Source organism: Sphaeramia orbicularis, chromosome 19, assembly GCF_902148855.1.
Source record: "Sphaeramia orbicularis chromosome 19, fSphaOr1.1, whole genome shotgun sequence".
Taxonomy (NCBI): domain Eukaryota; kingdom Metazoa; phylum Chordata; class Actinopteri; order Kurtiformes; family Apogonidae; genus Sphaeramia; species Sphaeramia orbicularis.
Genome location: NC_043975.1, coordinates 43810960 through 43824863, shown reverse-complemented (window position 1 = coordinate 43824863; position 13904 = coordinate 43810960). Strand labels below are relative to the sequence as shown.

Genomic DNA, 13904 nt, shown 5'->3' with positions numbered 1-13904 from the left:
ATCTTGACTAAGGTTCTGATAATTCATGCATGAAAGGGTTAAATAAAATAAAAAAAAAATAAGTCAGACAGATTCAAAGGTTAAAAGGTGTAAAATGTACATTTGTCCTATTTTTTTGACCTGACTTCAGCCTTGTCCTGAAGGCATCATTGAGCTGCAGTTGTTTTTTTGGGGCAGTGTCGCCCCCTTGCGGCCGCTCTGAGTCCTGCTCTGTCCGGTTCGGTCATCCATTAACCATCCTTACACACATTCAGGTCTAGTCAATGATTACCGAGATTACCGATCCAAAGTTCAAAACAAACCGGACCGTTCCAAACCGAGTCAGGACTATGTGAGGAAGCGAAAGACCATGTCTGTGAAAGTGTTTTCGTGCAGACTTTGGACAAACTGTTTCAATGTTTGTAAGAGGCCGGGCCGTGCACGCGCTGCAGCCGCGAGGGTGGGCCAGGGGTGCACGAGGGGCTACTACAACAACAGCGGGAGGCCCGGGTTCACCGGGCCGGGAGGAGGGGCTTCTGTCCGGGTGGTGGACCTGCGCTCTGACACGGTGACCAAACCCGGACCGACCATGCGCCGGGCCATGGCGGAGGCCGAGGTGGGGGACGACGTGATGGGAGAAGACCCGACTGTGAACGGTAAGGACCGGAAGGACGGACCGGAAGGAGGGAGGTACTGTGGGTAGGATGGAGTAGAAGAAGAGTAGAGGAGGGTCTGGACCTGGTACCATCTGGACCTGTCAGAACCAGAATACTAGAGGAGCAGGGTCTGGACCTAGGACCATCTGGACCGATCAGAACCAGAATACTAGAGGAGCAGGGTCTGGACCTAGGACCATCTGGACCTGTCAGAACCAGAATACTAGAGGAGCAGGGTCTGGACCTGGTACCATCTGGACCTGTCAGAACCAGAATACTAGAGGAGCAGGGTCTGGACCTGGTACCATCTGGACCTGTCAGAACCAGAATACTAGAGGAGCAGGGTCTGGACCTGGTACCATCTGGACCTGTCAGAACCAGAATACTAGAGGAGCAGGGTCTGGACCTAGGACCATCTGGACCGATCAGAACCAGAATACTAGAGGAGCAGGGTCTGGACCTGGTACCATCTGGACCTGTCAGAACCAGAATACTAGAGGAGCAGGGTCTGGACCTAGGACCATCTGGACCGATCAGAACCAGAATACTAGAGGAGCAGGGTCTGGACCTAGGACCATCTGGACCTGTCAGAACCAGAATACTAGAGGAGCAGGGTCTGGACCTGGTACCATCTGGACCTGTCAGAACCAGAATACTAGAGGAGCAGGGTCTGGACCTGGTACCATCTGGACCTGTCAGAACCAGAATACTAGAGGAGCAGGGTCTGGACCTAGGACCATCTGGACCTAGGACCATCTGGACCGATCAGAACCAGAATACTAGAGGAGCAGGGTCTGGACCTGGGACCATCTGGACCTATCAGAACCAGGAGACTAGCAGTAGCAGGATTTTTCAAATCCACATCCTGACCCTGAAGGGCAGTACCCTGGCCCCCCAGCACAGATATTTGTTGTGTATTCACACATGCTGTACTGCATTTGTCCAGCAGTCACCGCCAAAGCCTTCACATGATTCTGGGCATAGTAACGTGATTGTAAGGGTATTGTATTCCAAAATTACAAATATCTCCCAAAATATTGATCTGATCAAACTTACTGTTTTCTCCAGTCTGTTCAATGACCAAAAATACAGAAGTATGATAAACTGCAGGACTCAGCTGTGTATGGAATTGGTGTGATGCCTGACACACACACACACACACACACACACACACACACACACACACACTCCCTTTTATAATATAGATGCGTCCATTGTGTTGGAATGAGCGTATTTAAACAATCCACCAGAGGGCGCTGCTCTGAATTCACATACTAGCATAATACCATGAAGAAGTGTAGGGTTTTTGAGAGAAGAAGAACATTAATAATAATAATAATAATAATAATAATAATAATAATAATGATAATAATAATAATAATAACAAACATGGTGACATTGGAGATTTTCCTAATGTTAATATAGAGAATGTTAGTTGTAAATATGTAGGTAGTTGTATTTTTTTTTTAACCACCTCACACAGTCACACAAAGTTCTGCCATTTCTGGAAATGTACTCTCTTCAAATCCCAACACTGCCTCCCATGGTTCCCCTTTGGTACTGCTCTTTATTCTTCGTTTGGTTCACATCCACAAGCTAGTTAACGTAGATCATAGATGGCCTTTACATTATGAATGAGATTAATGAAAACAATAACTACTTCAAAAAATAACCTGCTTTTTTTAGGCACATCTGAATAAAATGAATTCATTGAGAATGTGTGGATAACCTGACACTAATAAGTGAAATTCTCATTTTCCTGCAGAGTTACAGAAAATTGCGTCAGGTATGTTTGGGATGGAGTCTGCGCTGTTCGTCCCGTCTGGAACCATGAGTAATCTGATTGCAGGTAAGCATCCCTGAGCCTGAGGTCACCCCCCCCCCGCTGAACCTGGCGTCATGGTCACACTGTGCCGTTGTGTTCCTCTGTAGTGATGGTGCACTGCAGGGAGCGAGGAGATGAGATGATAGTGGGAGATCTGTCACATTTACACATCTACGAACAAGGAGGCAGTGCACAGGTGAGTTAAACATACGACCCAGGGGCCAAAACTGGCCCCCCCCCAAAAGGTCCACTCCGACCTGTGGGGTGAATTTATGAAATACAAAAATGACACTGAAGATAAACTCAATGGAAATGTTTCCAGTGATAATGTGTTGGAAGAACATGACACGTTCCCACTAGTGTTGCTTTCATCAATGAAAATTAGGATGAAATATCTTCGTCAGTGAACCTTTATCATGTGACGAGACGTAGCAAAAATGGTGGTCACATGACGATAACTACAATTAAATGTGTAATGCAATATTGTTGGCTACTAAAAACCAGACAAAATGTAGTTTACAAAAGAAAAACTGTGCTTAAATGTCTCTTCATTTTCGTTAACGAGACCAGACTGCCGTTATAATCTTTAGTTGCATTAATTACTGCAGATGTGTCTGAAACTGGGAGGTCCACAGGTTACCAGGTGGTTCACACCTGAAGTCTGGATGGTTCTCCTTCCGTCTCATGCTCCAAACATCCAGGGTCCATAAAGACCTGCTCCTGGCAGGTCGGGCTGGGTTTGGACGCAACTGTGTCAGGCACGGTTCGGGTTCAGACAGAAATATGGGGGCCAAGCCGGACTTTACCACAAGGATACACCCCCCCCCCCATTAAGGTGTGTCCAGACCAAGGTTCTAATAGTTTTGGATTTTTCATTATAGTTTAGTTTTATTTAGTTTTGACTTTTTTTTTCTCTAATTCAGTTAGTTTTAATTAGTTTTTAGAACAGGTTTGCTAGTTTTTATCAGTTTTCATTTTTTTCTAAATGCTTAGTTTTAGTTTAGTTTTAGTTTTTTTCATATCTTTTCTTCTCCGTCGTATTCAAATAAATCCCAGACAGGACTCTGCTGCTTTCGCCCAACTTTAGTCTCCATATTTCCAGGTAGAGTGGGGACCAGAAGACGACTGGAAACCACAAGTGACCACAAGTGACGGACCATTAAATATCATATGGTGCCGCTGGCTAAAATTGTTAGAGCGAAATAAATCGATTTCAATCCGACATTGACAAAGACGAAAACTAAGGCAATTTTATCCATAATTTTTATGCGTTTTAGTTAGTTTTGTAAATACACAATACAGTTTCAGTTAGTTATTGTTTTTTTCTTTTAATTATAGTTTTTATTTATTTCTGTTAACGAAAATGTTTTTACAATTCTAGTTTTCGCCATTTCGTTACTTTTTGTTAACGATAATAACTTTGGTCCAGACGTAGACTATTTGAGCAGTACAGTGACCGACCACAGACTCAGACTGTCCCTCATGAAAATTCATACAGATACGTCATTAACAGCATATAATATATTTGTTAGTCCATAAGGATGATCAGATAACCTTGTTGGAAGTAAAATGGGTGTAACCCAAAGAAAATATTGGTTTTGTCCAGACTATATTGACCAGATTAAATAGATCTGCACAACTAAAAACGTACTAAAATGCAATTTTCATCGACTAAAAACAAAACTAAAATTTCATCAGTTTTCGTTGACTAAAACTAGACGAAAATAGTCATGTGTTATTTGGACTAAAATACGACTAAAATGCTCAGAGTTCTAGTAGACTAAAACTAGACTAGACGAAAAAATTACAAAAGTGACTAAAACTAATAAAGACTGAAATGAGAGTTTGGCACAAAGACTGAAACTAAAACTAAGATTAAAACAGGCTGAAAAAAAGAACACTAGTCCACACCAAGGTTATTATCGTTAACGAAAACTAACGAAATAATGAAAACAAGAATTGAAAAAACATTTTCGTTAACTGAAATAAATAAAAACTATTATTTTAAGAAAAAATGATAACTAATTGAAACTGTGTTGTGTGCTTACAAAACTAACTAAAACAGACAAAAATTATGGATAAAATTCCCTTCGTTTTCATCTTTGTCAATGTCGGACTGATACAAAATTGATTTATTTCGCTTGAGCAATTTTGGCTAGCGGCACTGTATGACACTTCACACTCCGTCACTTGTCGTTACTTGACATTTAGAGTGGTCTTTTCGTTCCCACTCTACCAGGAAACATGGAGACTAAAGTTGGGAGAAAGCAGCAGAGTCCTGTATTGACTGATTGATTGATGTATTTATTTCGAATCTGAATGTCAAAACAGAAGAAAATAAATAAACAAAACACTTAAACATAAGACATATAATACATATTCGAAAAGGAGTGAGAAGAAGTACAATTTATAAACTCCACCCCTTCTCCTTATATAATTAATAACAATAACTAGAAAAGCGCAGACCTCCGCCAAGGCAGATCAATGCCCCCCCACACACACACACACACACTTTTATAAACTATCCAAAAAAATGTGAATAACCTGAAAAAACTGAAATTTAGATATAAAAACCTGAGAAAATTTAGTGCAATTTTAACAATATTCTGCCTCAACTTATCATTTCTACATGTGCATTATGGATCAGATCTACAAAGACACTAAACACTGAGGAACAGGCAGAAAATAGTTCAAATTGTGCTGAATTTTCTTTAGACATTTCAGGTTGCTCATATTTGTTCAGGTTATTCACATTTTATTGTTACAGGATAGTTTGTAAATGTAAATATTTTCATTATTTAATGTCATTTTTTGGACTAAAACAAAGACAAAAATTTGAAGCTTGGATTATTTATAGGCATAATGTAATATTTTTCTCACATCAAAGCAAGAAGAAAATCTGCAGTCATTCTTTTTTGTCGGTTATTTTGCTGTTATTATTTGACTGTAGATCATATTGGTCTGTATGTGGAACTGGAACAAAAATGAGTTCCACAGCCTTGGCTGGAATTTTTACACTTTGTAAATTCATCCCAGGGGCTGGACTGGAACCTTTGGGGGGAGGCATTTGGCCCCTGGGACGCATGTTTGAGACCCCTGAACTAAAGCAAAAATGGATTTAGAAATAAAAATGTGGGTCATTTATCAACACTAATCCGTCAAATTGTCTCTAAAATGTCCTGTCAGAGATATTTGGAATACCGTGTTTTGACCCAGAAACGATTCATACCAGGAAAAACGTGCAAACTAGAAAAGCACTCGGAGAGTGCAGACCTCCACCAAGGCAGAGCAGTGCTCCCCCCCCATCACTACCAAAATTGAATAATTTGTTCCTTGTGCCAGTATCAACATTTCCTGAAATTTTCATCCAAATCCGTCCATAACTTTTTGCGTTATCTTGCACACAGACAGACAGACAGACAGACAGACAAACCAAACGCCGGCAAAAACATATCTTCCTTGGCAGAGGTAGTACATCTTTATAACACCCAGTGATCCCCAACACCTCCCTCATCCTTGTACCTCTGAAAAATTGTGTCTTTGTACGTCCTTTTAAATAGTTTCATGCTTGGACATTGCTTTAACTCTATATTGAATCTGTTCCACAGTCTCACCCCACTGACTGAAACACAAAAAACCCTTCCTAGTCGTGCGTTTTAGGTGAATTTTAAAGTTAATTTTCCCCCTTAAATTATAACCCTCCTGCATGAATACTGAATAATTTCTGTATGGGATTTATTTGAATACGACTGCGAGGAAGATAAAAGATATGAAAAAACTAGAACTAATACTAGAACTAAATTAAACTAAGCCTTTAGAAAAAAAACCCCAAACTAATAAAAACTATCAAACCAGCTCTAAAAACTAATTAAAACTAACTGAATTAGGGGGAAAAAAAGTCAAAACTAACTAGAACTAAACTATAATGAAAAATCCAAAACTATTATTACCTTGGTTCACACATGCATCATCTCAATTATTTCCAAAGTCTGGTTTTGAATTTTCAGCGTTCCCACAGAGGTTTTTTATCGCTCAAATTGAACATGTAAATAAATACAGCTGGATAGAAAAATTCTTATTGTGTGTATGAATTATTTACTTGAAGTGTTTGTGTGTTAATGCAGCTGGCCGGTGTCCACGCCACCACAGTGACCACCCTCCCCAACGGAACATTTGATCTGGATCAGCTGGAGTCCAAGATCCGCCACGGTTACCCCGACCCTCATTACCCCCGTTCACGCCTCATATGTGTGGAGAACACGCAGAACATCCAGGGAGGGCGTGTGCTGCCTCTGTCCTTCCTGCAGGAGGTGTGTATGTAGTAGGGATGTTAGGATCACTGGTATAACAATAAACCGCAGTAAAATTGCGGACGGTTAGTATTACCGTTAAAATTCTAATTATCATGATTATCTGATTACCGCACTTTTAGGGGAAAAAAACGCCTATGCAAAAACCTGCTTTTATGTCAAATATTTGAGTATAGTTTTAATTTATTACAATTTTAGTTTTATATACCTAATATTTGGAACCAATATTCACTTTTAAAGTCTTTGAAAAGGTCCGTTAAACATCTTTGTGTTATTTATGCAATAAAGTATATACATTTTTCAAATCGGATTTTATATATTTATATATTTATATTTATTTATTATTAAAATACAGTTAAAATACATTTGCAAATATATCGTAATTTCACAAATAATTATTTTCTATTTATGAGATTAAACTCTTAATTTAAAGTTTAATACTGTCAAAAAAAATTATTAAACAAGATAAAATTACTGACAATTAACGTTAAAGAAGTATTTGTTCTGTAAGCTTAACATGACTTGTTTGTTAATTGACAAATATTTTCTGTAATTACAGGACGTTTCACAACAAAAATGCTGAATAAATGTATTTTTGTGAATGTATAACATGTATAAGCACTGATAAACTGTCCAAATACAGTTTTTACCAGTGGATTGTGCAACTTAGTCTCATTGAAAATTATTTATATATATATTTATAGGTAATTTGATTGTTTTAATACATGCAAATATTCTTTATTAAACATTAAAAAGTAAAAAAAAAAAAAAAAAAAAAAAAAAAAAGTAAAATCTCATGTAAAGTTAGGGCAAAAAACTGTATTTTAATTATGGAAAATTTCTGTATTTTTATGAGATGGTTATTTTCCATTATTTTACAGTATTTTTTTGGCGCCCCTGCTGCCAGAATATTACTGTTATAGGTTTTATTATCAAAACAACTGAGGTTATGACATTAGATATTTTTGTGAGAACCATGTAACGATTACTGGTATAACGATAAACCGCGGTAAAATTGCAGACGGTTAGTATTAACTTTTAAATTCTAATTATCATGATAACCGTGTTTGATTACTGCACTGTTAGGGGAGAAAATGCCTATGTAAAGGTCTGCTTTTATGTCAAATATTTGAGTATAGTTTTAATTTATTTCAATTTTAATTTTATATACCTAATATTTGGAACCAGTATTCACTTTTAAAGTCTTTGAAAAGGTTCATCAAACATCTTTGTGTTATTTATGTAATAAAGTATATACATTTTTCAAATCGGATTTTATATATTTTTTGTGTTTTTTGTCCTTTTATGTTTTTATCGTAGGTTAAAGTGACAAAAATAATGGACAGATGATATAGATGAAGTTGTGCTGAAAAAAAAGATACCAAACATGGGTATAGTAAACATTTGTTTATATAGTATATAAAGGCAAAATCAAAAGGACTGAAAAACGGACAAAATAGGCTCAGACCACTAAGGGTTAATATTTGAATGTTTCTGCAACAGAAGGTACATTGTGCCAATTATTTTATTTTATATTATTATTTTTTTAAATACAACTTGGTTAAATTATTTCAGTGTGTGTAAGTACTTTTTGAACATTTTGAGCACAATTTCAATAATACCGCAATAATAATGATAACCGGTTGTAATTTTGGTCACAATAACCGTGATATGAAATTTTCAGATGGTTACATCCCTAATTCTGTGGGAGAACACTCACCCTCTGGAGTGTGTGTAACATTCAGGGTAACACAGGTTTGACATGCACTGCTTCCATCCCCCAGGTACGAGCCTTAGCAGACAGATATGGTCTGTGTGTTCACATGGACGGAGCCAGAGTGATGAACGCTGCGGTGGCTCTGGGGGTGTCTGTGTCCACCATACTGCAGTACACACATACTGTCAGCGTGTGCCTGTCCAAGGTACGAACACATACACAACAACCACACAGGCCATGGTTGGAATGCACATGCATAAAACTAAAGAAGAAAAAGTTGGGGTGGTATTAAAAATGCACATTAAAAAAAAGAAAGTAGTATAAGGGGCTACAGAAATTAAATGGAAACAGCACATTATATGTTAAATCAAAATGGGAGGATGAGCTGGGTATTGTCTTGTCTGAGAGTGATTGGTATACTATGTGCGACACATAACAAACATCTACTAGCTCTAAAAGATGGAGGGAGTTTGGGTGGAAAACCCTGATCAGATGGGCGGTGGTGCAGTGGTTAGCACTCGTGCCTCACAGCAAGAAGGTCCTGGGTTCGATTCCAACACCAGTCGACGGGGGGTGGGACCTTTCTGTGTGGAGTTTGCATGTTCTCCCCGTGTCTGCGTGGGTTCTCTCCGGGTACTCCGGCTTCCTCCCACCATCCAAAGACATGCACTGATAGGTTAATCGGTTAATCTAAATTGCCCGTAGGTGTGAATGTGAGAGTGGTTGTTTGTCTCTATATGTTCAGCCCTGCGATGAACTGGCGACTTGTCCAGGGTGTACCCCGCCTTCGCCCCTATGTAGCTGGGATAGGCTCCAAGCGACCCCCGTGACCCTAGTGAGGATAAAGCGGGTTCAGAAAATGAATGAATGAAAAACCCTGATCAGATTATTTATTCCACCACATGTCACTACTAAAGTAAAGGGACATCAACAATATTGTTGGAGACAGTGTGGGCACGCAATTGCTAATCACTCTCACATCCTCTGGACTTGTATGAAATTGAAATCTTTCTGGAAAGGCTTTTTGAAATAATTGAGGGTATTATGACCTTCCTAAGGACCCCAAATTCTTTTTGCTGGGACTGCTACCTGGAAATGTATTAGAGACAGAAGACAAATACATCTTTAAAATTCTTATAATCACTTCCAAAAAGGCCATTATAAGGAACTGGCTCAAAACGGACGCACCTCGTGAGGATCGATGGCTAGCTATCATAGAGGAAATATATTGCATGGAAAGACTGACTTACTACCTACGACTCCAGGAACATACCTTCATGAAGCGCTGGAGAAAATGGCTGGACTATAAACAAAGTAATGCTCAGTTACTGCTGTCTGTGATTTAAGTATTTTGTGTTCAACCAGTGACCCCAAGTTTGTGTGTTGTAATTTCTGTTTGTTGAAAAAACAAATAAAAACAAAGTATAAAAAAAAGAAAGTAGTGATAATCCAAATAAGACAAAGAATATCTTAATATCACTGTTTTTATTTCCCAGACCATCCCAACTACCTCTAATCTAACATTTACTGATGACACTTCTAGACCTTTGCAGAAATATATATATTTTTTATACTTATAATTGAATATTTTCACATTTTTGTAAATGACATTCTACTTCAGAAAAGGATCCTAATACTGACTTCCAACCCTGGTGCCATATTGTGTTGTAATAGGGTCTGGGGGCCCCTGTGGGGACCATGCTGGGTGGACCCAGTGACTTCATATCCCGGGCAGTACGATGTCGTAAAGCTCTTGGCGGTGGAATGCGTCAGGCTGGAATACTGGCAGCAGCTGGGAAAGTGGCTCTGGAGACGATGGTGGGCAGACTGGAGGAAGACCACCACAATGCAAGAACCTTTGCTCAAGGTTGGTACCTGGTGTTTCTGGTATATCTGCTAGGGATACACCGATACCAGTACCAGTACCGGGTATCTGTTCTGATATTCAGCGTGTGTCCTTGTACTTGTATTATTAGAGAAGAGAAGAGAAGATGACGGTGTTTCCACGATAACTACAGACACACTCATTATTTTGTTCATTTTTATTCATTTTACGAGTTATTTTATTCGTTTTTATTACATAATTTATTTTTTGTGGTTTGTTTTCTTCATGTTACTTATTATTTTGTTGATTTACGTTTCATTTTTGTGCATTTTATTGGCTAATGTCCCTGTTTTTTTTTTCATTTTAGTTAACTTTTAGCTTTTTTTCCACATTATTTATTATTTTGTCATTTTTATTCATTTTTGTTCATTTTACTTATTATTGATCATAAACCCAGTGTGTCCATCCACTGTCATTGATCCAACTCCATGGGTTTGACTGGGGAATCAATGTTGGAGAAGATGACGGTGTTTCCGCGGTAACTACGGACACACTTATTATTTTGTTCATTTTTATTTCATTTTACGAGTTATTTTATTTGTTTTTATTGCATATTTTATTTTTTGTGGGTTTTTTGTCTTTATGTTACTTATCATTCTGTTGATTTACGTTTCATTTTTGTTCATTTTATTGGCTAATCTTCCTGTTTTGTTTTTTTTTAAATTTCATTTTAGTTATTTAGTCATTTTTATTATTATATTATTGTATTATTATTATATTATTATTTTTATTTATTTTACATGATATTTTACTTGTTTTTATTGCATATTTTAATTTTTTGTGGTTTGTTTTCTTTATGTTGCTTATTATTTTGTTGATTTATGTTTCATTTTTTGTTCATTTTATTGGCTAATCTGGCTGGTTCTTGTCAAGTGTCGGTTGTCAAGTAGGGATGCACCGATACTGATACCAGTACTGGGTATCGGGTCCGATATTCAGCGTACATACTTGTACTTGTACTCGTAAAAGTACTCCGATACAACCGCACCAATACGACTTACATCAGCGTGACATTCCCAGTTCAGTGCAGCAGGTATGAGGAAGAGGAATAATGTCAGCAGTGTGGAGATTTAACGAAAGAAATGATGGAGACAAAAGAAACGTTACAGACACAGATGGATACGGACGCAGCATTCTGTCCGTCCTCTGCGTACATTCCATCTGTTTTCTAGGTGCTGGTGGATGCGTACCCAGACAGAGAATACCAGCAGAACCATGAAGGTAGAGGATCTGTTCAAAGAGCCACTGTGTGAGTTAGAGAAAAACTACTGACACATTTAGGACAACTACCCTCAGAAATATCAACATTAGTATCACAGTAGTGTTACCTCTGTCAGCTACAGGTTTATTATTACTGGCTTTCTGCTTCTTCATAAAACTTTCCTCTTCTTCGTGGTATTTGTCCAGTATTGTTAATTCAGAACGGCGCCCTCTGGTGGATTAATTGACAAACGCTCATTCCAACACATTAAATGTCAGCAGCAGCACTTTGTTCCAGTCAGACTAATGACAACGACAGCTAGAAAAGACGTGCAGACCTCCACCAAGGTAGATCAACCCCCCCCCCCCCCCCCCCCCCCCCCCAGCACCACCAACATTTAATCATTTGTTCCTTGTGCCAGTATCAACATTTCCTGAAAATTTCATCAAAATCCATCCAAAACTTTTTGAGTTATCTTGCTAACAGACAGACAGACAGACAGACAAACCCCAATGAAAACATAACCTCCGCTGTTACACTTGGCAAAGGTAATAAAGCACATTTACTAAAGGAACTAACAACTGGAATGGGATTATTAAAGGTGGGGTCTGAGATGTTTTCCTGAAGCATTTTTTACTATATTGCTTAAAATCCCCTTCACACCCCAGTTACAACTAATTAATTAAATGCTCTAACACAAAAATTATAAAAAATTAGTCACCTGTGGAACGGACAGGACTGAAAGAACACCATCCAATCATTTTGAGCGCCCACTCAAAATGATTGAACGGTGATATGTCTATCAGACTCAACTGTCATTTGCCCCTCCCCCCTCTGCGCGTACCCCTCTTCGAGCATGAATCGTGTGTTCTCAGAGGCTGGAAGCGCTTGTACAGGAAGCAAAGCCAGAACCAGAACCTGGCTATATTAGTTATATTAGGATGGAAAGTTCACCGGCAAACTGTTTAGTCACAAACATAAACCAGTAAGAAATGTACCGTTAGTCAGATAGGTCTGAACTGGGGCTGTTCCGTAAGAGTGGGGGGGTTGGAAGAGACTGAATGAGGGATGCATGGATACGCCAGCCAGAGCCTCAGCTGGGGCCGTAGTCGGTGTCGAAGCCTGAGGCAAGGCCGTACGGGACTGCAGCCGGGGACGGAACCTCAGCCGGTGTCGGAGACGGAGCCAGGGCTGGACCAGACTGTAGACAGCGTCAGAGCCCAAGCCAGGGACGGAGCAGAGCCTCAGGCCGCGAATTGTTGCTGTGCAGCGTTGGTGAACCCTCGGGAACAAGCATTGCGTGTGCCAGTACTCTGGAGGCGTGGCTTCAGAGGGACGTCTGAAGAAAGGGGTTTGGACTTTTGAATTGAGTATTTTCAAAATGTTGCTGCTGGAACCATTTTTCTAAGATCTCATACTCCACCTTTAAGCACTCGTATTGGTACTCGGTATCGGCAAGTACTCAAATGGAAGTACTTGTACTTGTGCTTGGTCTGGAAAACAGTGGTATGGGTGCATCCCTAATATCTGCTCTTATTTACTCGTGCCTCTAATGTCTCCTTCCTGTTTCTGTTCTCCTCAGCCTTACTGGACTGTGACTCCCCTCTGTTCGCCGTGGATATGTCGGCCGTGGAGACGAACATCCTTCGTTTCAAACTTCAGGAACCAGGTCCGAGTCCATCGGAGTTTTGTGCTCGCATGGCCCAGGTGGGGGAAGGGGAGGAGGAGGCGCTGGGACAGGGTGTACCCGTCCTCATGTACCCTCACTTTGGGAACTCTGTCAGGGCTGTGTGGCACCTTGGGATATCAGCTGACGATACTCGACTGGCCGTCCAGAAGATGCAGTTTGTGGCTTCTGAGTTCATGAAGGAAACAGTCCGAGCCTGCTGAGTCTGAGTGAACCCCCCTTTCAAACATGTGGTCCAATAATTAGGACTAATTTTAATTTAAAAAAGACTGATTAATTCAAATTGTAGAAGTTCCACTACATATCTTGTATATTAATTTTCTAAATTTTGCTCATTAAAGTTTGCACACTTTGATATGTGGTTATCCTCTTATCCTTTAATATTCAGTGAGAACAAAGCTTGATACAGTTTTCTTTTATTATTATTATTATTATTATTATTATTATTATTATTATTATTATTATTATTATCACCTTTATTTAACCAGGGGAAAAAAATCTCATTGAGATTAAAAATCTCTTTTTCAGACAGCAGCAGCAGAAGTTACACAAAAAGGAAACCACATCCATACATCCACACTAATATACAGAAACACAGTGAAAGTCAGAACTAAAAACAAACTGAAAACTGATAAGAACATACA

At 39.2% G+C, this 13904-nt stretch overlaps 1 protein-coding gene across 1 annotated transcript; it reads left to right on the top strand.

Annotated features, from left to right (window-relative positions):
* The first annotated feature begins 283 nt into the window (after positions 1-283).
* tha1 (threonine aldolase 1) lies at positions 284-13615 on the top strand. Its single transcript, XM_030163003.1, has 7 exons — positions 284-635; positions 2401-2484; positions 2568-2656; positions 6585-6770; positions 8555-8692; positions 10162-10354; positions 13156-13615. Exons 1-7 carry the CDS (start codon positions 350-352, stop codon positions 13461-13463), a joined length of 1284 nt encoding a protein of 427 aa, XP_030018863.1. The 5' UTR covers positions 284-349; the 3' UTR covers positions 13464-13615.
* Positions 13616-13904: the final 289 nt, after the last annotated feature.

Excerpts from the sequence above, each read along its gene's own strand:
- tha1 (XM_030163003.1), top strand. The coding sequence starts at position 350 with ATGTCTGTGAAAGTGTTTTCGTGCAGACTTTGGACAAACTGTTTCAAT. Across the intron at positions 2,485-2,567 it reads CATGAGTAATCTGATTGCAG|TGATGGTGCACTGCAGGGAG; the intron begins GTAAGCATCCCT and ends GTTCCTCTGTAG. Across the intron at positions 6,771-8,554 it reads CTCTGTCCTTCCTGCAGGAG|GTACGAGCCTTAGCAGACAG; the intron begins GTGTGTATGTAG and ends TCCATCCCCCAG.